This window comes from Barbus barbus, assembly GCF_936440315.1.
Source record: "Barbus barbus genome assembly, chromosome: 9".
Lineage (NCBI taxonomy): Eukaryota > Metazoa > Chordata > Actinopteri > Cypriniformes > Cyprinidae > Barbus > Barbus barbus.
In genome coordinates, this window is record NC_136737.1 from 12,717,574 (window position 1) to 12,743,541 (window position 25,968).

Genomic DNA, 25,968 nt, shown 5'->3' on the forward strand with positions numbered 1-25,968 from the left:
TACCGAAAGTTACCTGCTCTGTATTGTACGTCGGCGTGTTGTGAGTGTCTTCTTTGCTCCATGATGTATGTTTCACTGCATGAGAACATGATGTGTGACATAAAAGTGCCATGGTTTGTTGGATGGTTTGCCTGACATAGCACCAGTAACTAAGGGCGAGTCTTTGCTAAGGGTCAATTTAGAGTTGCTGGCTCAGGTTCTGAGATGAAATCATAAACATCTTTCTTACAGCAGAAAATTACATCTGGGGCCTCATGTATAAAACTCTCGGTGGATTTCATCCTAAAAGTGTACGTACGCACAAATGCTAGATTTTGCGTATGGACAAGTTTTCAGATTTATAAAAGCATGCGCCAGAACATGTGCAAAAATCCCTTTATAAATCCCAGTCAGGGGAAGATTGTGCGTGCATGCATCTTCACCCAGTCTCCTCCCAGAAATCACCATATATGGAGCTTACAACGCCTAGTTTTACAATGGATAACCTCATCTGCATATCATTTCCATGCATATTCCCATCCACGTGACTCCATGTTTAACACCGTCAAAGGTACAAGACGTTAAGGAAATATGAGATACGGTCTAAATGCCATTTCTGCCACATTCATTTTTATTGCCAAAATCATCCAGAATGTTTTAGAATATATCAAAATATCCATAAAAACAAAACTGTTTATTTCTCAGATAAATAGCCTATTTTAGAATATACTTGACCTCATTCTTTCCACTGAACAAATAGTATTTCAATTGTTTTAAACAACTCAAATCAAATCAAATTTATGTAGTTTTGCTGAAAAGGCGAACATCTTTTAGCTATTTTTAGTGGAAACAGGTAAGCCATTTATTGCAGCATAAATACAATTGTCTGACTCGCGCGTTACTGACAAAGTACTTTAAAAAGGAAACAAATCTTACGGTTTTTTTTCAAGCTGTAACCTTCAAGTACAGTGGTATTTTTCATAATGTTGTGAATATACCTTGAAACGCCATCAACGCCTCCATGCAGCTGCAGTTGTACAGTAAGTTATCGTCATTGGACCTATTTAAATTGGAGAATGACCACCGAATTCAGCAGTGTCCACCAGTATCTAAGTAAGTGCGCATCATTGATCATTGTTCTTGCTAAACAAAAATTTTAAAAATTCTCATAACATGACATCTGCAGTTTAGTATAAATAACAGCGTACGCATATTTCTATGCCTATTTTGTGCGTACACAACGTTTATACATGAGGCCCCTGGAGTTTGTGTTGACTACAGGGTCAGAATTAACATGCTGCCTATGGGGAGCGTTTATTTGACTTTGCTTGGCAGTGGAATCTGGTAAAATAAATTAAAATAGCTATTAATAAATTACTAATAAATGCATAATTACCAAATTAATATTAGATGCTCTAAATTCCTACTTTTTGCATTTTTTCTCATATTGTACAAAGACTACACATAAACCGCTCGAAATGACCCAAACTGCATAAAAATCCATTCCAAATTATATTAAAATAAAGTATTTTGTGTATATAAACCATTAATTAAATATAAAAGCACAAAAACTGCAAATCTGGTACATATATCTATAACGAAAAAAAACTCTGCAGTGGTCGCACCACATGATATTTGGTCACATCACATGATAATTTCAAATTCAGTCAAAATTTACAAACTCAGAATTAGCCACCCAAACAAAACAAGCTAGCTTCCCATGAAAGGTCACTATGAAATTTATAATAAAGATAAATGCTTGTAGAAATATCTTAATATTCATTGTTTTTTTGAGGTCATGCCACATGATATGCAAATGTGATAACTACATACCAGCCATTAAAAAGGTTATTTTTTCCCAAATTTGAAATAGTTACAAACCTGCTTGATGCTTCTATGGGTCCCTAGCAAATTGTTATATGATGCAACGTCCTATCTTTGAATGGAAAGTACCAAAATGGTAGTTTCTTGATGGTCGCACCACATTATATTTCATAAAATGGAGATTATCGGACAAAGTTTGTTTAAATATTATGACGGAATATAAATACAAATGCTTTGCAATTTTATACAGGATTACAAAACACTTTGGAAAACATGCCAAATAGTGCAGAAAATTAATCTACATAAATTTAGGGTTGATGTTTCCAAAAGATTTTTCCAAAACAACAGTTATGGCCGGACAGTCACACACATGAGGTTTTGACACTTTGAATAACAAAAAAATTACAAATAACTAATGTTTTTTAAAAATTAAAGTCGGTACATGTGTGGGAGAGGTATATAATGGCATCTTTTTTATGCATTTAAACCAATTTTTAACAGAAAAAATGCAATCGGACAGAAAATTTAGGCGTCATGTCATAGACCGATAAACGTTTACTAAACATTTAGTACATTTATGGAAATTGGACTTTTTGCTGCTGTACGTATGAGTAAAAGCTGATTAGTTAAGTGTATTTATATTCTTGCTTAAGACATAAAAACAACAACAAATAATAATAGCAACAAGAACAGCATATTAAGGAAAAAACTTTACATTTACTGATGACAGATTTATGATAAAATATGAGGTTACACTTTATTTCAAAAGTCCACTTTAGACACTCCACTAACTATAAGTAACTTTGCAGCAATATGTTGACTCCCATTAATGTATTAGGCAGTTATGTTAGGGTTAATAGAATAGTATGACATACTTGCAAAGTTACCTATAGTCAGTAGAATGTCTAGAAAATTATTTATAGTTTGGAGAATGTCTCAGGTGGACATAATATGAAGTGTTACCAAATATGCCCAAACATTTACAAGCACATTATCTCATTTGTAGCTATTTGAATATTTATTAACTAATGATCTGTTAAGCATTACATAATGTCTGTTACGGATTTAAACTGACTGAAACATATTATAAAGTGTTACACTGTTCGTTTATTTCCTGTTTGTTATTCTCCCAGTTCACTTTTCACACAAATTGTTGATAATTACTGATCATTTACTATGTAAAGAATTCCAAAAAAGGACAATTTTCACTAGCATTTTCACTAGCTCAGACTTTTAAATCTCAATATGTATATTATTTTATGATCCATAATTTATTATTATTATCTAGACAAATCAAACATCTTTTAACATATACATTTTTTACATATTTTTAACAATACAAATACCCCTATGTGATCCCAAATAAACATCATGCAGCAAACAAAAGTCCTGCCCAGAACTGTCAATTATTAACTAAGTTAAAGACTTTGTTTGGCAAGTTTCTTCATATCCCAGTGTGAGCAAACTAACAGATTGGGGAAAATGGAAACAAGTATTGCTTTATGTCTTTGGATGCATTTAATTGTTTATGCTTCCACGTCAAATGGTAAGGCATTTCTTTTTAAAAAGAATTAGTAAATTATTACATACAAATTACGGCAAGGTTGTCATTTTCTAATGGTCTAACAGGTTGCTCTGAGATCCCAGTAGTAGAGAATGCCGAAGTTGCTGAAAGCTCAAAAAAACTACTCTACTCCAATGGTGATACACTTGACTACAATTGCGGACATGGCTATACCTCTCGGATAAAAATCATCTATATGTGCAGCAATAATAAATGGATTAGATGGCGTGGTGAAAAATGTTCACGTGGGTATACATGACACAATTTATAAATCAGTGGACTGCTGTAAAATACCTTTAAATCTAATTTAAAATAACCTGAGTAACTTATTATGATGTAATCATTTCATTGGCCTTCAAAAGTGAAATTCTCAGAAATATATATTTTATCTTTTGCTTCTGATTCATCATAAGTCAAACGCTGTGAGTCACCTGAAGATATTCCAAATGGCCGTTACACTATTGAAAGTGGTAAAAGCTTTGTATTTGGAACAACCATCAAGTATATCTGCAACGATGGGTGAGTATGAACATTCTTATTTAGACAGAGTTATTTGAAAGTAATCTTATAAGATGTGTTTTTCAAGCTACCAGATAATGAGTCGATTTGACACCAGAACATGTCGGGATGGTGGATGGGACAATCAATTACCTGCATGTGAAGGTACTGAAAATAATCGCCTAAGCTCTTTTCCCAGCAATGCCATAGAAGAATCGTTTTGGGTTCCACAAAGAACCATCCAGTTCTTAAAAGAATATATTTTTCTTAATGTGAAGAATATTTTAATCATCTTAAGAACATTTTCCACCATAAAGAACCTTTTGTGTAATGGAAAGTTTCTTCATGGAACCAAAGATTCCAATAAAGAACCTTTATTTCTAATAAAAAAAAATGCCCTATATTTTCGACAAAATGCAGGTGGACATCAAATATTTCTTTACATTGTAAATATGCTTGTTGGACTGAAATAACCATAATGACCATCTGAGCTCCTGAAAAAAAAAAATTACAAAAATTCTCTTTAGAGGTATCATGTGAAGTAAAAACCACAGAGGGAAACATCAGAGTGGAGGGAATCCCTGACCACCCTGAGAACTTGATCCGATATGGACACAGGTTGACATTTTCATGTGTTGGTCATGGACTGATTTTACAAGGACAGAAAGAAATCACCTGCCAGTCAAATGGACAATGGAGCAGCCCAATTCCTAAATGTGTTGGTAAGGTTACAGATTGTAAACAATTCTCAACATTGTGAGTACATCACTCTCATGTAAGACTAAATTTCACGCTAGATGACAAAAAGTCTATCTTTAGACTAATTAAACATTAGATTTTGCTCGCCAATGACTGAGTTAGAGGCTAAGAATAAGTTTACTTGAACGCTCTAAGCATTTCAGAGGCTAGTTCCTTAAGTAGTGGTCTGGAATACTGAATGACAAATAAGGTGTCACGCATCACTACAATATAAAAATAATAGCTTGATTGACTGATGCTTTCAATTGTATACTTTGTATATATTTGCAATTACTATTTTGCATATTGCTGCCAAAAATGTTAGAATAACGTTCAATTTTATATAATTTTTATTACATATTCGTACAAAATAATGAAGGCAAAATATATATGGCAGGAAATTTACAAAATATCTTCATGGAACATGATCTTCACTTAATATCCTAATGATTTTTGGCATAAAAGAAAAATCGATCATTTTGACCCATACAGTCAATGTACAAGGTGCATCTCAATAAGTTAGAATGTCGTGAAAAAGTTCATTTTTTCTTGTAAGTTATTTCAAAAGTGAAACTTTCATATTTTAGATTTATTGCAAGTAAAACATTTCAAAAGTTTTTTGTTTTAATTTTGATGATTAGAGATTACTGTAGCATATCTGTTTCTGATTAGTTTCCTTTCTGCCCATATTTGGTTCTTCCTGTTTTAGTTCCTGTCCTAGTTTGGTTAATTAATGATCCCCATCACCTGTGTTTGATTAATCATCTTGTTTCCTCATTTGTTCCTCTCCCTTTATAAGTCCTCAGTTCTGCCTTTGTTTTTGTCGGATCTTAAGTTAGCAATGGTTTAAGTGTGTTGATGCAAATAAAAGTACCTTTTGTTATTTGTCGTTGTGGGCGCCTTCTCTACAACCACCAACCGTGACAGAAGATCCGACCAACTACCGAAGACGAGATCACCGCTTGTAATGATTGAGCTCATTCCCGTCGTTTGCGGGGGTTCACGCCGCCGTTCGCGGCTCGCCCCTGCCCGTTGTGCGTGGGATGTTGGGCTGCCTGTCGCGGCTTATCCAGGTCTGCAGTTTTGGGGAAAACGGGTCGCCATTCGTCGCTCGCCCAAACCCACAGCCCAGGAGGGATTTGTTCCGCCTGTGGCAAAGTGGATGCCGCCGTCCACGGCGAAGAATGTTCCGCCCGCGATGAGGAGGAAACCGCCGCAATCGGCGATGAACGTTGCGCCGTATGCGACGGTGATGATTCCGCCGCCCACGCATAGGAGGATTCCACTGACACAGAACAGGGGGCTATTGGATGAGGCTCTTCCCCCGGAGTTCTCGGCTCCCGTGCTCTCTCCAGTGTCTGCTTCTCGCCAGTGCCTTCCAGTGCCTACTCCTCGTAAGCGCCCTCCAGTGCCAGCTCCTCGTCAGTGCCCTCCAATTCCTGCACCTCGCAAGAGGGTCCAGTCCAGCCCACCTGAGTTCCCACTGGTCCCGTCCAGCCCACCTGAGTTCCCGCTGGTCCCGTCCAGCCCACCTTCGTCTCCGCTGGTCCCGTCCAGCCCACCTTCGTCTCCGCTGGTCCTGTCCAGCTCTCCTTCGTCTCCACTGGTTCCGCCCAGCACCGCGCTGCAAGAGCGCCCTCAAGAATCCGCGCTTTCAGAGCGCCCCCGAGTATCTAGTTCTCAAGCCACGGCCAGGAGTGCCGATCCCGATCCCCGAGAATCCAGTTCTCAAACCACGGCCAGGAGTGCCGTTCCCGAATCCCGAGAATCCAGTTCTCAAGTCTCGGTCAGGAGTGCCGATCCCGATCCCCGAGAATCCAGTTCTCAAGCCACGGCCAGGAGTGCCGATCCCGAAGCCCAAGAATCCAGTTCTCAAACCACGGCCAGTAGTGCCGTTCCCGAATCCCGAGAATCCAGTTCTCAAGTCTTGGCCAGGAGTGCCGATCCCGATCCCCGAGAATCCAGTTCTCAAGCCACGGCCAGGAGTGCTGATCCCAAAGCCCGAGAATCCAGTTCTCAAACCACGGCCAGGAGAGCCGATCCCGAATGCCGAGAATCCAGTTCTCTGACCAAGGCCAGGAGTGCCATTCCCGACCCTCAAGCATCCGCGCTGCAAGAGCGCCCTCACGCGTCCGCGTTGCAAGAGCACTCTCAAGAGCCCGCTCCTCCAGAGCGCCCTCAAGAGCCCGCTCCTCCAGAGCGCCCTCAAGCGCCCGCTCCTCCTGAGCGTCCCACAGAGCCCGCTCCTCCAGAACTTCCCCATGAGCCTGCTCCTCCAGTGAGACCCCTAGAGGGGAACATTCCCAAAAAAAATTGGGGGGGGGGCCATATAGTCTCTGCCTGTGTGGCCAGGCCAAGGGCCACGGAGCCCCCTGATCCACCTGGGGCTCTCAAAGAAATAAACCCGCCATGGCAGTCCAAGGACCCCGATCCGCCATGGCCTTCCAACCTCCTTGATCCGCCATGGCCTTCCAAGCTCCCTGATCCGCCATGGCATCCCGAATCTCCAGTCCCGCCATGGTGTCCCGAATCTCCAGTCCCGCCATGGCCTCCCGAATCTCCTGATCCACCATGGCCTCCCGAGTCTCCAGTCCCGCCAAGGCCTCCCGAGTCTCCAATCCCGCCATGGTCTCCCGAGTCTCCAGATCCGCCATGGTCTCCCGAGTCTCCAGATCCACCCTGGAGGCTTCCCTTGTCTCCTCCCAGTCCTGGCCCTGCTCCAGCCTCCAGGACGCCCGCCCCCCCCCCCTCCCCGATGTTACTGTTACGGTGCGGGACGCACCTTCTGGGAGGGGGAGATACTGTAACATATCTGTTTCTGTTTAGTTTCCTTTCTGCCCATATTTGGTTCTTCCTGTTTTAGTTCCTGTCCTAGTTTGGTTAATTAATGATCCCCATCACCTGTGTTTGATTAATCATCTTGTTTCCTCGTTTGTTCCTCTCCCTTTATAAGTCCTCAGTTGTGCCTTTGTTTTTGTCGGATCTTAAGTTAGCAATGGTTTAAGTGTGTTGATGCAAATAAAAGTACCTTTTGTTATTTGTCGTTGTGGGCGCCTTCTCTACAACCAACAACCGTGACACTTACAGATCATGAAAGTCAAAAATCAGTATTTCAAAATATTAGAATATTTATATTTGAGTTTCAATTAAGGACCATCCCTACAGTATAAATTCTGGGTATCTCTTGTTCTTTGAAACCACAATAATGGAGAAGACTGCTGACTTGGCAATAATCCAGAAGACGAACATTGACGCCCTCCACAAAGAGGGTATATCACAGAGAGTAATAACTTAAAGGTGTGGCTGTTTACAGAGTGCTGTATCAAAGCATATTAAATGCAAAGTTGACTGGAAGGAAGAATTTGGGTAGGAAAAGGTGCACAAGCAACAGGGATGACTGCAAGCTTGAGAATACTGTCAAGCAAAGCTGATTCAAACACTTGTGAGAGCTTCACAAGGAGTGGACTGAAGCTGGAGCGCATCAAGAATCACCACGCTCAGACGTCTTTAGGAAAAGGGCTACCAAGCCACTTCTAAACCAGAGACAACATCAGAAGCGTCTTACCTGGGCTGTGGAGAACAATAACTGGACTGTTGCTCAGTGGTCCAAAGTCCTCTTTTCAGATGAAAGTAAATTTTGCATTTCATTTGGAAATCAGGAAGAGTGGAGAGGCACAGAATCCATGTTGCTTGAAGTCCAGTGTGAAGTTTCCACAGTCAGTGATGATTTGGGCTGCCATGTCATCTGCTGGTGTTCGTCCACTGTGTTTTCTGAAGTCCACAATCAAAGCAGCCATCTACCAGGACATTTTAGAGCACTTCATGCTTCCTTCTGCTGACAAGCTTTATGGAGATGCTGATTTCATTTTCCAGCAGGACTTGGCACCTGCCCACACTGCCAAAGGTACCAAAAGCTGGTTCAATGACTATGGTGTTACTGTGCTTGATTGGCCAGCAAACTCACCTGACCTGAATCCCATAGAGAATCTATGAGGTATTGTCAAGAGGAAGATGAGAGACGCCAGACCCAACAATGCAGATGACTGAAGGCCGCTATCAAAGCAACCTGGGCTTCCATACCACCTCAGCAGTGCCACAAACTGATCACCTCCATGCCACGCCGAATTGAGGCAGTAATTAAAGCAAAAGGAGCCCCTACCAAGTATTGAGTGCATATACAGTAAATGAATATACTTTCCAGAAGGCCAACAATTAACTAAAAATGTTGGAGTTTTTTATTGGTCTTATGAAGTATTCTAATTTGTTGAGATAGTGAATTGGTGGGTTTTTGTTAAATGCCTAAATCATCACAATTAAAAGAACCAAAGACTTAAACTACTTCAGTCTGTGTGCATTGAATTTATTTAATACACGAGTTTCACAATTTGAGTTGAATTACTGAAATAAATGAACTTTTCCACGACATTCTAATTTATTGAGATGCACCTGTATGTATTGTTGGCTATTGCTACAAACATACCCATGCAACTTATGACTGGGTTTGTGCTCCAGGGATATATTATTTTCTAATACTATTTTGTTTTATGCTACATAAAATTCAGTGTAGTAATCAAATATGTAGTTGTGTTCTGATTAAATAAAACCCCCGATTTGAATTTTACATGAGGTTATGAGGGACAGATGCATACTTCATCTTTAACTCCGTTTTCCTGGCTGTACCGCTACTTGTCCAATACCATGTGACAAAAACATTATTATTATGCTAAATCACACTGGAAGTTAGTAGCACAGTTACTCCCAAACACTGGAAAACATAAATTGTAAAAGTGAAGGCTTCCTGAGGGCTAAGTGAGGGCTGCCCATGCAGGGCTAGCGCTAAGGGGCCAATGTTTTGCCAATGAGCAAATTCTCAGGGGCCCTGTGCTGTTAGTATCCATCCTTCTGCATGGAAAAAAATGTGACCAATTGTCTGCTTTTTCTAGAGGCAACATGTCCTCTACTGTGGAACGCAACAGAAGACTTAAAAATTGAGGGACTCCCTCATATTGAGGCTCCAGTAAAACCTGGACACAGGCTAACTTTTTCATGCACTGGAGAAAAGCTGACATTGACCGGAATGAAAGAAATTACCTGTCAGTCAAATGGAGAATGGAGCAGCCCTTTTCCCAAATGTGAAGGTGAACACAGAAAATAAAGATAGATATGTGGTTCACATGAAATATGCATGCTTCTTACACCAGATCACCATATACACTAACTTCAAGTCAAATAATTTTTGTTACACAATATATAATATCATGTTTGTATATCACACTTATTTATAAAGTATGTTTGAATATATATATATTGTTTTTTGTTCATTTCTTCATGAAGGTTCATGGACCATAAAACCCAAATGTGGGTCTAAATTTGAAGTAAAGTTATCTGTCATTAAATTGCCCTGCTCTGCTTTATTCCAGTAAAATTGTAACAGTTTTCTTTTAATATTGACTGAAATGTATTTCTTCATCTACAGAAATTACCTGCAAGGGGGAACAACTCATCAATGTTGACATTTTATATGGACATCCAGCTATTGATTCACCTTATAAAACTGGACATATTTTACTTTTTCGCTGCACTGATGTGAACCTGAAGATGTATGGCCAACGAGCAATTGAATGCCTGTCAAATGGAAAATGGGATTACCCATATCCAAAATGTGAAGGTATGAAGCAATACTGTAATAATAATATTGTTTTAAACATTTTTACAAAATGTTGAGATGTTTATTATGTATAATGTATAAAAATATATAAATTATATATTTATATAAAGTGAAAAAAGTTCAATCAAAAAGGTAATGACAACATTAAAGGGGTCATCGGATGCAAAATTCACTTTTCAAGTTGTTTGAACATAAGTGTGCGTTGGAAGTGTTTGTACACATCCATCCTATAATGATAAAAATCCTTGTTGCCTTCTATTCAGCTACCTATTACCCTGATACTATTTCCAGCAGCTTGTTCGGGTTGTTAGGTATCCCTCTGTTTGTAGGTCGAGCTGGCTTTGCTCCCCTCGCCTAGAATGTGGAGGGTTATTTATGAGCATGCCGCTCCATCCTGAGTGTCTGAGCTCTCATGCTGAGAGTAGATTCTCCGCTCTCTAGAGCTTTATCATGGTAGAGCTAGTTTTTGCTCCCCTCACTGTTGAGGGTCACCTTGAGTATACTGCTCTCGTATGAGCGTGTGAGTTCCCTCTTTTGCTGTAAGTAGAGTTCCGCTCCCAGAGTTTTGTTACTTAACAACCTGCTCCTCGTTGCTGCTGTACCCATCCGAGCTCTACCCTGTTAGTCGAGCTAGCATTGCTCCCCTCACTATAGAGGGTTGCCTATGAGCATGCCGCTCCCTGCTGAGCGTCCGAGTTTCCTCTCATATGAGAGTCGAGCCTCCGCTCCCAGAGCTCTGTTATTCAGAAACCTCAGCACGTCAGGCCTTTCTTTAGGCCTCCTTGTCAGGTTGCTCTCATAGTTGGTCGAGCTAGCATTGCTCTCCTCACTTTAGAGGGTTATTTATGAGCATGTTGCTCCCTTTTTGAGCTCTCTTTGTTGGCTGAGCTGGCATCGCTCCCCTTATTTAGAGGGTCACTTATGAGCGTGTCGCTCCCTTCTGAGCGTCTGAGTTCCCTCTCATGTTGAGAGTTAAGTTCTCCGCTCTCCAGAGCTTTTTCTTGGTAGAGTTAGCATTGCTCCCCTCATTTTAGAGGGTCATCTATGAACATGCTACTCCCTCCAGAGAGCATCTGACAACACGGTTTCTAAAATTTACATTTACATTTACATTTACTCATTTAGCTGACGCTTTTATCCAAAGCGACTTACAATTGCTATATATGTCAGAGGTCGCACGCCTCTGGAGCAACTAGGGGTTAAGTGTCTTGCTCAGGGACACATTGGTGTCTCACAGTGGATTCGAACCCGGGTCTCTCACACCAAAGGCATGTGTCTTATCCACTGCGCCATCACCACCCCATAAAATCCATATTTGGTAAGTGTGCACGCTAGTCTCTGTGTACTTTTCAATATTGAGGGTCACCTATGAGCATGCTGCTCCCTCCAGAGCATTTGGAGAATAGAATTTGCAAATCCATGTTATGGTAAGTGCGCACGCTAGTCTCTGAGCACTTTCTGAAAGCCACGCTGTGGTAAGATCGCACACCAAGTGTTTTACGGTCTTTTCTAAAATCCTGTATGGTATGGGTTACGCGCTGAGGCTTCGTACCATTCTTGGAGTCGGTTAGGCCCCGGTTTTCACCTTGGGCCCCACTCTACTCATGTATGTGCTAGTATGATGAACTGAGAGTTAAGTTCTCCGCTCTCTAGATCTCTGTCTTGGTAGAGCTAGCATTGCTCCCCTCGCTATAGAGGGTTACCTTGAGCATGCTGCTCCCTCACGAGCTCTCCTTGTTGGTCGAGCTGGCACTGCTCCCCTCTTTATAGAGGGTCACCTATGAGCATGCCGCTCCCTTCTGAGCGTCTGAGTTCCCTCTCATGCTGAGAGTTAAGTTCTCTGCTCTCCAGAGCTCTGTCTTGATAGAGCTAGCATTGCTCCCCTCATTTTAGAGGGTCACCTATGAGCATGCTGCTCCCTCACGAGCTCTCCTGGTTGGTCGAGCTGACATTGCTCCCCTCATTATAGAGGGTCACCTATGAGCATGCTGCTCCCTCCAGAGCATTTGGAGAAACGGAGTTTGCAAATCCATGTTATGGTAAGTGCGCACGCTAGTCTCTGTGCACTTTCTGAAAGCCACGCTGTGGTAAGATCGCACACCAAGTGTTTTGCGGTCTTTTCTAAAATCCTGTATGGTATGGGTTACGCGCTGAGGCTTCGTACCCATTCTTTGAGTCGGTCAGGCCCCGGTTTTCACCTTGGGCCCCACTCTACTTATGTATGTGCTGAGTATCCTCTCATGCAATCTTTGCAAATCACCTTTCCTAATAATGTACTAGTTAGGCAGTTTCGCAGCTAAAGTAAACAGTATGGCTGGTCACCCCACGGAAGAGAGGGGCGGGGCTAACAGAGTCATGGGCATTTAAATCAACATGGACTAAAAAACGGCTTGATGAAAACAGAGCTGATTTTTACAGGGTAAAGAAGGTGTTTTTTACACTACCATTGAGAAATTTTAACCAAAGTATGTTATAGACTTTTCATTAAGACCCTAAAGAATCATATCAACTTATATCAAATGAGCATCCGATGACCCCTTTAATGTGTTATTCATTAAAACATCTATCATTTATACATCAAACATTCACACATAAACCCTGTCCCAAACTGGTAATGACTTTTTTACAGGTTTTGCTTACTGGCTTTCTTCATCTCTTGGAGTGAGTTGATTACAGCTGACTAGGCACCAGTATCCATTATACCAGTGGTTCTCAAACCTGTCCTGGAGTGCCTCCAACCCTGCACATGTTGTATGTCTCTCTCATCTATCACACCTGATTCAACTCATCAGCTCATTAGTGGAGACTACAAGACCCGAAGTGGGTGTGTCAGATATAGGGAAACATACAAAATGTGCAGAGCTGGGGGTACTTCATGTATAATACTTGACCTAGTTATATTACAGATTTTTAAAATTGCTTAGACACAAAAAAGTGGTACTCACGGCCCTCTCAGTGAAAGCATTCACTGATTTACCTAATCTTTGGACTAATCTTTGCCATTGTAAAACAAACTTTTTGTAAAACTCTATACACATTATAACAGCTGTTTTGTTTCACTTGGAAAATTTAAATGCTACACTCATTTACTGATGACCTACAGCCAGTTATCATCTGTGAAAACACTCAGTTGCGCTTATGTCATATCTAATGGTGTGTTGAGATATTTAATATGAAAATAAATGTAGCCTAATTTGCTGATATGTCTTTTTTTCCAATTTAACTATAATTATGATATGGTTATGGAGATGGCACTATCTCCATAACCATGGAGATGCGGTGCCATGGTGCTTCGCTATCCAGTTGTTTTAGTGTCTTTGTTAGTTTTCCTGTTTTTTGTTTCTCAAGCACGATCAGTTTTACCAGAGAAAAACTGCTGAACATTTAGCTGAACACACCACAAAATCTCCAACCAGTTTTCGATTATTTGGATGTTTTGCTGGACATAATAGTCGGCGGAGCTGCGGTGCTGTTCAGACGCTTCAGAACACGCAGACGGGGGAAGCGAGCCGGCACACTTGTGAAGCTCAGACAACGCAGAATTTGAATGCCATTGCCTAGCATCCATCTGGCGAATCTCCGCTCTCTACCCAACAAACCGGACTAACTCCTTCTGCTCTCCCGGACAAATAAGGATTTTTCAAACTCTGCTGCTCTGTGTTTCACGGAAACCTGGCTGAATGATGCCATTCCAGACAGCACGCTTCATCTGCTGGGCTTTGAGCTGATCAGAGCAGATCGTGACGCAGAATCAACGGGGAAATCGAGTGGCGGCGGGATATACTTTCACATCAATGAGAGGTGATGTACAGATGTAACGGTGTTAAATAAGATGTGCCGTTCTGATCTAGAAGCGCTCTCCATTAACTGTAAGCATTTCTACTTGCCGCAGGACTTTTGCTCGTTCATTCTCGTAAGTGTTTACATTCCACTGAAAGCGCACATGAGCTCAGCTTTACAGAAACTCACTGATCTGATCACAGACACAGAAACACAACACCCAGACTCTGTTTTAATCATTCTTGGGGACTTTAATCAAACAAATCTCTCACGTGAACTGCCAAAATACAGACAGCATGTTACATCTCCCACCAGAGAAAGTAATATACTGGACCATTGTTACACCACAATAAAGAATGCATACCACTCTGTTCCACGGGCAGCTTTGGGGCTCTCTGATCACTGCCTGGTTCATCTTCAGAGGTGGGTAGAGTACCCAAAAACTGTACTCAAGTAAAAGTAAAAGTACTTCTAGAAATATTTACTCAAGTAAAAGTAAAAGTAATAGTCTGAATAGTTACTTGAGTAAGAGTAAAAAAGTATCGGATAAAAAAACTACTCAAGTAGTTAGTTACTAGTTACTTTGGATCATATACAGTGGGTACGGAAAGTATTCAGACCCCCTTAAATTTTTCACTCTTCGTTATATTGCAGCCATTTGCTAAAATCATTTAAGTTCATTTTTCTCCTCATTAATGTACACACAGCACCCCATATTGACAGAAAAACACAGAATTGTTGACATTTTTGGAGATTTATTAAAAAAGAAAAACTGAAATATCACATGGTCCTAAGTATTCAGACCCTTCGCTCAGTATTTAGTAGAAGCACCCTTTTGATCTAATACAGCCATGAGTCTTTTTGGGAAAGATGCAACAAGTTTTTCACACCTGGATTTGGGGATCCTCTGCCATTCCTCCTTGCAGATCCTCTCCAGTTCTGTCAGGTTGGATGGTAAACGTTGGTGGACAGCCATTTTTAGGTCTCTCCAGAGATGCTCAATTGGGTTTAAGTCAGGGCTCTGGCTGGGCCATTCAAGAACAGTCACGGAGTTGTTGTGAAGCCACTCCTTCGTTATTTTAGCTGTGTGCTTAGGGTCATTGTCTTGTTGGAAGGTAAACCTTCGGCCCAGTCTGAGGTCCTGAGCACTCTGGAGAAGGTTTTCGTCCAGGATATCCCTGTAAGTGACATTCATCCAAGTATGGTGACCCATACTCGGAATTCGTGCTCTGCATTTAACCCATCCAACGTGCACACACACAGCAGTGAACACACACACACCGTGAACATACACCCGGAGCAGTGGGCAGCCATTTTATGCTGCAGCGCCCGGGGAGCAGTTGGGGGTTCGGTGCCTTGCTCAAGGGCACCTCAGTCGTGGTATTGAGGGTGGAGAGAGCGCTGTACATTCACTCCCCCCACCTACAATTCCTGCCGGCCTGAGACTCGAACCCGCAACCTTTGGATTACAAGTCCAACTCTCTGACCATTAGGTCACGACTTCCCCCCTCCTTCCCTGTACTTGGCCGCATTCACCTTTCCCTCGATTGCAACCAGTTGTCCTGTCCCTGCAGCTGAAAAACACCCCCACAGCATGATGCTGCCACCACCATGATTCACTGTTGGGACTGTATTGGACAGGTGATGAGCAGTGCCTGGTTTTCTCCACACATACCGCTTAGAATTAAGGCCAAAAAGTTCTATCTTGGTCTCATCAGACCAGAGAATCTTATTTCTCACCATCTTGTGGTCCTTCGGGTGTTTTTTGTGTCTTGCACTGAGGAGAGGCTTCCATCGGGCCACTCTGCCATAAAGCCTCGACTGGTGGAGGGCTGCAGTGATGGTTGACTTTCTACAACTTTCTCCCATCTCCCGACTGCATCTCTGGAGGTCAGCCACAGTGATCTTTGGGTTCTTCTTTACCTCTCTCACCAAGGCTCTTCTCCCCCGATAGCTCAGTTTGGCCGGACGGCCAGCTCTAAGAAGGGTTCTGGTCGTCCCAAACATCATCCATTTAAGTATTATGGATGCCACTGTGCTCTTAGGAACCTTAAGTACAGCAGAAATTTTGGGCCAGATCTGTGCCTTGCCACAATTCTGTCCCTGAGCTCTTCAGGCAGTTCCTTTGACCTCATGATTCTCATTTGCTCTGACATGCACTGTGAGCTGTAAGGTCTTATATAGACAGGTGTGTGGCTTTCCTAATCAAGTCCAGTCAGTATAATCAAACACAACTGGACTCAAATGAAGGTGTAGAACCATCTCAAGGATGAGCCGAAGAAATGGACAGCACCTGAGTTAAATATATGAGTGTCACAGCAAAGGGTCTGAATACTTAGGACCATGTCGTTTGACATCTCGTTTGGCTCTGTTCGAAGGCGGTCGCATTTTTCTTCCCTCCCTCCCTCCTGAACTTCCCTGCTTGCTCTCTTGTATTGTCCTGTCCTCTTAAGAGACTCTCGCTGCACTATTTGCAAAACCGAAATTATGGATCTGATCAACTGGTCTCTAAATGCAATTGACACCATCTTCTCGACTAGGAAAGCGGGATCTGGAGAACCGGAATGTCCCGCTGGGACGTTTGCTGCTGGCTACACGATGGACGCATGGGAGAGATGGCGGGTCGTGTGCCTAGCGGCTCTCTCCGTGGAGGACATTGAAGACATCTTCTTATTCGGAACAATGATAACTGGGTTTCTGCTATTTGGATTAGGCGTTGCCCTAAATTATCAGAAAATTAAGGAGACGGGACTGGCTGTCCAAAACCTCTCACGGCTGCCCGTCATGATGGAGTCTGTAGGCAGAGCGGTCGCCTCGGAGACTGAGGCGATTAACCGCAATATGGATTTAATCACGGCTAAGCTCTCGGCTTTGGAAAGAAAAATCGACGGAAATGGAGATCAGAATGGACAATGAGAATTAGCTGTGAAACTGGAAGACAGCTGTTCGCACTAAGACAAAACAATCTTATCTCTTTCCGGCTTCCCACAACAGATCGGCTTGGCAAGGCCGCTCTGGTATCAACTCTCCAGTGAATACTGCAGGGAGACGCTCTTTCTTCCATTCCCTCCTCCCAAAAACACCTTGTTATTGTCGGGCGCTTGTGCTCTGTCCAAGGACGTTTCCATGGCAATTGCTATGTCGCACCACAACCTGCGAACTGAGTCGACTGGTTTGGAGTGCTGGCGAAACGGATTTCAAGGCATACGAACTCACACGAACTTACACATACACACACTCATACACCTTCCTACCCCCATCCCACGCCTTCGTCGCTTCATCCTGTCAGGTGATAACGGGTCCGTGTGTTTGCGCTGAATGGCTGCTGGCCGGATGGCTGTTTCGTCTGAACTAGGATTACTATGCAAGTTATGTGTTGATTGTGCTTTATGCTGAGGTTTTTTGTCTGTTCTCGCGCTGTGTTCTCTTCCAAGAACGCAGTGCGAGGACACTTTTTTTTCTCCTCTCCTTCCTCATGTTATGCTGTATTTCTTCTTCTCTATTGCATTTCGTTGCCTTGTACCTACATGTGCAATGACAATAAATTGAATCCAATCCAATCCAATCCAATCCAATGTGATATTTCAGTTTTTCTTTTTTAATAAATCTTCAAAAATGTCAACAATTCTGTGTTTTTCTGTCAATATGGGGTGCTGTGTGTACATTAATGAGAAAAAAAAATGAACTTAAATGATTTTAGCAAATGGCTTTAATATAACAAAGAGTGAAAAATTTAATGGGGTCTGAATACTTTCCGTACCCACTGTTAGGTAATGAATATAATCTATTTTTATTTAGATATATAGATTACATTTATGTAATGTGTATGTGTATACACACACACACACACACTGCCATTCAAAAGATATATATATATATATATATATATATATATATATATATATAATAATGTAATTTATTTCAGTGATGCAAATCAGAATTTTCATCAGCCTTTACCCCAGTCTTCAGAGTCACATAATCCTTCAGAAATCATGTTGATTTATTATCAGTGCTGCTCTTTTTAGCTTTCTATTCATCAAAGAATACTGAAAAAAATGTCACAGGTTCCAAAAAATATTAAGCAGCAAAACTGTTTCCAACACTTGTAATACATCGATATATTATAATGATTTCTGAAGGATCATATGACTCCGAAAACTGGAGTAACAGCTGATAAAAATTCTGATTTGCATCACTGAATTAAATTATATTTTAAAGTAAATTAATTATGTATTATCCTATAACCTCTGACACTGAAACCTCTGAAAACGCCTCACATGACTGCTCTGAACATAACGAAACAATGCATATTGACGGATCTTCTGTTCTGCAAAATGTAAAGAAATGTAGCCTATATTTTTGCAAGCGTAAATATTGTAAAATATGAATATTAATTGTGTCTAGAACAGGCCGCGCGCCGCTGCGCAGAGCTAATGCGGGTTCCGCGGGTGTTCATTTCATACTCTGTGACAGCTTATTTAATGTATAAATTATACATTGTATTTAATGTAAGGTACATGTACAACAAACTGGTAATGCCATAGTGGTATCGTGGCCTATGCCTGTGGAACAGTAGACAGCACACACGGTGTTCATCTAATAAAGATCTTCATATAGCTCTAGCAAACAAGCCTTTGCAGATTTGCTTTCAACTGACTGTAGATCCACAGCCACGTCTTCAGCGCTCTTGATGTTCTTAAACTCTCTGTTATCTGAGTGAGAACCGCTTCAGAGACTCAGCGCGTGCGGCAGGGAACTGAACGAATCATTCAAACTGATTCGCGAACCGATTCACTGGTTTGCCAACTGGTTTGATAAAGCCTTTAAACAGAATCGACTCAAAAGAATGAATCATTCGTGAATGGGCATCGTTCATTGCCCAGAGAAAAGTAGACGGCGCGTTTGGAATAAACCAAAGCATTTTTAACTTGTATTGCATTAAGATAGAGTAACGAGAGGAGAGTCGCCCACAGTAACGAAGTAAAAGTACCGTTTTTACTCTAAAAATATACTTGAGTAAGAGTAAAAGTACCCATTTTAAAATATACTCTAAAAGTATTAGTTACCCAAAAAATGTACTCAAGTAAATGTAACGAAGTAAATGTAACTCGTTACTACCCACCTCTGTTCATCTTATACCAGCCTACAGGCAAAAACTTAAATCTGCTAAACCTGTAGTAAAGACTGTAAAGAGATGGACCAATGAGACAGAGCAGGTTTTACATGCCTGTCTCGACCTTACTGGTTGGAGTGTTTTTGAAGCTGCTGCCACCAATCTGGATGAGCTCACAGAGACTGTAACTTAATATACAAGTTTAACCTGCCACAGGATTTGCTGAAACAGTTCTACTCAGCCATCGAGTCTGTCCTGTGCACTTCAATATCTGTCTGGTTTGGCTCAGCTATAAAATCACGGATCAGAAGACTGACTACAGAGAAAGGTTTGGACTGCTGAATGGATTATCGGTGCCCCCCTGCCCACCCTTCAAGAATTGTATACATCCAGATTGAGGAAAAGGGCTCGGAAAATCACTCTGGATCCCTCATCCAAGTCATCCCCTTTTTGAACTTTTGCCATCTGGCCGGTGCTACAGAGCCCCAATTACCAGGACAGCCAGGCACAAAAACAGTTTCTTACCCCCAACACACTTATAATTCTTCATATAATTTATGAAGAATTATAAGTGTGTGTATGATGTGATTTAGCCTATTCATATTTGTTTGAATGTTTGGCAGAGTGATCACAAGATGCTAGGCCAAGTTATGTATTGTTTACAGAAAGGCGCATTCTCGTCGTTTTTCTTCAAAGCACCAACTTGCCTAATGTTGGTTTGATTGCTTGTTTTACATGACAAAATAAATTATTTTGCCTACCTGATGTTGTAGATTAATGCGGGTGCAGTCCGGGTCGCGACCCGCAGTCTTTATGTCAAACGGTTCTGGTCTGGTATAGAAATAAATTAGTGCTGCTGTCGGATAACGGGTCGGGTGTTCTGTTAAGTAGGCTACTGCTGGTGCATACACCAAACAGGACCCGTGCAGGATTCTGCTTTAAACATCTCTCCTTCAGATATCCCCATGTGTGTGATGCACTATTGACAGGTATTTCCCTAAACCGTCACACAGCTCACATATTTTTCTGCCAAGGGGTGAGAGCATAATGATTACGAATACTATTTTTGTTCATTATTATTTTATTTCAGTTAGTTTTTCAATAACTGTTGTTAGTTTAGTTTAGTTTAGTTTAAGTTTTTCAAATATTTTGACAATATTTTATTTCAGTTTACGAAATAGTTTTTTCATCAATCGTTTTCGTCTTAGTTTTCGTTCACGAAAATAACCTTGCACAGGAGTAAACTCAAAATGACTTTAATGTTGAATCCAAAAGCATGAAACTGAGAACACTGAATGATGTATGACACAGGACGCTGGAGACAGGGAAACACTGGGCTTAAATACTCCAGCTAAACTAGGTAATTAATAACACACAGCTGAAACCAATGGAACTAAATGGGGAACAAACAAGAACAGGAAAACCAAATATGGACATGAGGGAGAAAACTAGGGCAAGGAAGGCATAATGGGGAGAAAAACACAGGACTGACATTTACTGCCCCCTCCCGGAGGGTGCATCCCAGCCAAGCAGGGAGCTTGGGTGGCCATGGCGGATCAGGAGACTCGGGCGGCCATGGCGGATCAGGAGACTCGGGTAGCCATGGCAGATAAGGGGACTCGGGAGGCCATGGCGGGTCAGCCTCCATGGCCTTGGCCTTAACCCTCGGGCTGGCCCCCACGGCCTTGGCCTCGACCCTCGGGCTGGCCCCCACGGCTGGACCCCTATAGCCCGCCAAAAAAAATTCCTTGGGGGAAATTACAGGTTTCTTGGCAGGAACTGGTTCTTGAGTGCGCTCTGGAGGAGCAGACACTTGAGGGCGCTCGGGAGGAGCAGGCATTGGAGCGAGCCCTGGGGCTGGATCCGACACTGAAGCGAGCTCTGGGCCTGGAGCCGATACTGTAGCGAACTGTGGGGCTGGAGCCCACAGACTCTTCCTCCGCAATCTCCTCTTTTGGGCTGAGAAGAGGGAAATGGCCACCAGGCTTGACTTCGGAGCGGCCAGGGAACTTGACTCAGGAGCAGCCGGCGGGCTTGTGTGAGCCGCAGCCGGCATGCTTGAGCGAGTGGTGGCTGGCGAACTTTGGAGAGGCCGGCGGGCTTGACGTAGAAGCCAGCGGGCTTGAGTGACAAACCGCTGGCAGGCTTGACATCGGCGAGGCCTGGCGGCCATGACTTTAAAGTGGCCAGCAATCTTGACCAGGAAGTGTCCGGCATTTCTGGGCTGAGGATGGAGCTTAGGATCACTTGGGGGTGCTGTGGGTTGCGCAGGTGGTCGGAGCCGTTGGCGTGGTATTTTTGTTATCGCAGCCAAAGTAGCATGTCCAACTCAAAAAGAACCGAATGAGCCGGTTCAACCAAATTACAGTTTTTAATTAAAATTTTATTAAAACCTGCAAAAACCTTTCTGTCGAGTGATGTAAATAAATAGTTTGTGCATGAATATTATATTTAAAGTTGCTTAAGCGAAATCAAGGAGTATATAAGAGTAATTTATTCATTCTTTATACAGTTGACATGTAGAACATATATGCGTTTGTGCATCAATGTCTGTAATGTGTGCTGTAGGTGTGAAACTTAGGAATCTTATCCAAGTTGTAGGCAAGTCAATAACCTATTGATAATATGCTTTCACACAAATAACTTTATTTTCTGAATGTTTCAGCGTGTTGACATAAATGACTTATTTCAACATGGCACTGAGTTGTTGGAAAATAAATGTGTATTGCTTGATGATGTCAGGAACTGATGAATCGGCTTTTTGAACAGGTTCAATGAGCTGATCTGTCTGAAAAGAACCGGTTCGCGGAAATGAAACGGACTTTGCATAACTAATATATACTGAATATGCATACAAGCCAAGTCAGAAAATCAATTTAATTTCTAAAGCACTTTGTACAATATAGATTGTTTCACAGCAGCTTCACAATAGTATCAAATTCAAATTCTGCTCTAGCTGTAACAAGTCAATAGTGTCATTATACTGTTCAAGTCCGTTCAGATTTGATTCCGTCCAATTGCATAACTGTGTAAAATTCATCAGTTGTGCATACACACTATGTGCATATGCATCTGTGTGAGTGCTATGACAAACTCCTGTGCTCCACTGCACTCTGAACAATCAAAACATACACAAGAGTAATGTTTTACATTATTCACATCTGTGTGTAGTTTGGTGTGTATGTGGCTAATTATTTTATGTTTGTGTGTAGAGTTACTACGCAAAATAGATTTTTTTAGAAGAGTTAAAATAGTTTTTGTAAACTTATGATGGAAAGACACACAGATGAGCTTAATTAGTTTTATTCAACAACTGCGCGGCTCTCCCTTCAACATGGGACTTGCTGACGTCACTTAATCGGAAGTCTGTGACTTAAAGAAACATACCACTTAACTCAACAGTTTTAAAAGAAGCAAGCAAGATATCTTGCTTTTGCATGATATGTGTCATGTTTTATGGTTTTATGTGTACAGTAGAATTTTGAGTAATAGAGCCTTAGTTTCAAAAACTGAGTTTAAGCTTTTTTTTTTCTTTTTTTTTAACTGTAATCTTGTTTCAGAGATTGGATGTGAAGTTCCACGTGATGTGTATAACCCATCCAATACCTTCAGAGGAGACATGAAATTGGGAGCAAGAAAATATTACCATTGTGAGTCTGGGTATCGTAAAACAGCAGAAGAGGCCAAATGTACACGAGACGGTTGGACACCAAACCCACTGTGTGTTGGTATGTTCTACTACTAAATGTACAAAACATTTACAGTAATAGTTTACATTTCTCAATTATACAATTACAATTATGTCTTGAACAGAAGTAACTTGTGAGCTTACATCAATCAAAATTGGAGTAAAAAAAAGGTCAATCTAGATGGGGAAAATAATGGTACAGTTTTTTTTTTTTAAATTGCTTAAACTCTAAAAGTTTAAAGGTTTTTCACTCAGTGAAAGCATTCATTGATATATCTAATCTTTAGACCAAGTCTGCAAAACTACAAGCACATTGCATGCTTTGAGCTCTGTTTGCTATTGTAAAACAAACTTTTTGCAAAACTCCAACACATTTCTCTACATTAAACACATCATTCAAAACCAACAGCTTTTTTGTTTCATTTGGGAAACGCTGCCATTTAAATGCCACACTCATTTACTGATGACCTACACAGTGATCATGTGTGAAAACACATACAATAATACATAATTTGTTCACTTAGAAATCAAAACTCAATGTCTTGAGGAAGAAATTAATTTTACATCCTTGCACACACACACACACATAAATATATACACACACATATATATATATATATACATATATATGCATATATATATATATATATATACACATATATATATATATATATATATATATATATATATACACACACATATATATATATATATATATATATATATATATACATATATATACATATATATATATATATATATATATGTGTGTGTATATATTTATGTGTGTGTGTGTGTGTGCAAGGATGTAAAATTAATTTCTTCCTGAACAAATTATTTCTTCCTGAACAAATTATTATTGTATGTGTTTTCACACATGATCACTGTGTAGGTCATCAGTAAATGAGTGTGGCATTTAAATGGCAGCGTTTCCCAAATGAAATATATATATATATATATATATACACACATATATATATATATATATATATATATATAGAGAGAGAGAGAGAGAGAGAGAGAGAGAGAGGTTTCCCCGGTAACTGCTCTAGTAGACAAAGCAGCGCTGAGCTTACAAACGCTGCTTTATCAGGCATATAACATGCAAGATTAAATGAAAATGACATCAAATATTTTCTAAAGACACAGTCAGTGGCGTAGCGGACAGGCACGCAGGGCACACACTGCAGGGGAGCCCTGTGATAACCTCCGTGCTGGGGTGCGTTGAAAGAGAGGATCATGTACCAGCGGATTTGCGCTACTCCACTGAACACAGTGATATAAAAACACACCTCGTTTTGATTTTTAAACGTGCATTACGTGCTCATGTTTAGTCAACGAAGCCTTCGGAAAATCAGTCAGTTTTGATATTGTGGCGGGTCACTTTAACTTTAACTGCGTTTGTAGCCGTTTGTAGCATCGTTAGCCAACTATGGTTGCAAGTTCCGTCGTTACCAGCATAGTTCAACGTTTTCGGTGTTTCCCAAATCCATAGTTCAAACGAACGTTCGCAATCAGCGTCACAAACTTCCGTGGTTGGAACAACAGCTCTCGACCTGTAGTTAGAAGCATAGTTTCTTGTTAGTAAGATATATGGGCTTAAATAAATATGCTCTTTGGCACAACAAGCAAGCTAACATCCAGTACTATCTATATTGTCCATTCTATGTAAATATAAATGCATTTTAATTAAGTATTTTTGCGCTTCCATTGTAAGCACCGAGTGTGCATGTGCATAAATGCCTGCGGGAACCCCGGAGCATGACGTAAGAGGGAACCCATGATGAATCAAACATCAAATAAATCACAATGACAGGGAACAAAAACAGTAAATTAGTCAGTAGGTGCCATGTTCAATACAGTAGCATTTTAGAGACCTCTAATCAGTTAAATAGCTTAAGTTATTCCTCCACCACACGCGTGACGTCATTAACAATGGCCCTATATTGTTGAACTAACCACAAGATGTGACCGTGTTCGGGAAACAGTCGTGACTAGATAGTTTGTTTCCAAAACGATGCATCGTACTATGGTGGTTAATCAGCGAGCGACGTCGTTGTTCGAGAAACGCACCCCAGACCAATAACAAACACAGACCGGAAGTTAACTTTGGGCTCCCGCTTTAAAGCACCTCCTGCTGGTAGAGAATGAATTAGCATTTTTAATAAGTCCATCCATGTAGTTATCATTGCATCTCAGTCCGTCTGATTTACGCAGCAAATATATTTAGCTTGTTATCAAATAAATAATCTACTCTAGAGGGACTTAGCTGTTGTTTTTTTATTCTAAATTAGGGCCACAAAAGCGCACATGTGCAGTAACGTTTGTTTATGTTGTTGCTGTTGAAACCGTCTATAAAACTTACACATAGGAGCCTGAGAAAAATGCTCCTTTTAGAAGAAAATTTCAAATGGCACTTGAGGTTTTGCATCTGAACTCAATATATATATATATATATATATATATATAGAGAGAGAGAGAGTTTATTTGCAAAAACAGATTTTTTTTTTATTTTCAAAAATCATGTTTTTTATGTTATGAAGTTTTTATTGTGTTAGGTAGCTAAGTTAGTTAGTTTTTTGTTTTGTTTTTTAACCTATTCAAAATAACCCAACTGCAGTTTAATTGAGATTAATTGGAATGCACAATGAAAAAACTTGATTTCTGAGAATTGTTAAAAACGGAGTTAACTGTTTTTGCACATGACCTGTTCATATATATAAACAATATATATATAAATGAGTGTGCCATGAAATATGTAATGTAATGTCTGTTGTAAAGATCGTGAGTGAAAACAAAAGAAAAAGAAAAGCTTACAGCGGCATGAGTTGTGACTGTCATGTTAGCCTGATGCAGTGCTTGAAGTGGAAAAAAAGAAGTGCCGGTACATTTTGAATATGATCGGGACGAATTAGTCAGTGAGAGAGATGCCTCTACAGACACAGAAACATCTCTAGTTGTGTATGGACCGATAACCCGTCAATCTGAATGTGTGTGTGTGTGTGTGTACACAGGTTTATATATCCTGGTGGGGACTTAAACCTGAATACACACAGACTCATGGGGACTCATGTCACGGTGGAGGCCTATATTGAGGTCCCCATGGGTACAAAAGC

At 40.9% G+C, this 25,968-nt stretch overlaps 1 protein-coding gene across 2 annotated transcripts in view; it reads left to right on the top strand.

Annotated features, from left to right (window-relative positions):
* Positions 1–25,968, top strand: part of cfh (complement factor H) — a 159,924-nt gene that overhangs the window by 127,275 nt on the left and 6,681 nt on the right. For both annotated transcript variants that reach the window (XM_079426052.1, XM_079426053.1), the window contains one exon: positions 22,725–22,892. In XM_079426052.1, the coding sequence (XP_079282178.1) occupies positions 22,725–22,892 (168 nt within the window). The remainder of the gene's footprint in view (positions 1–22,724; positions 22,893–25,968) is intronic.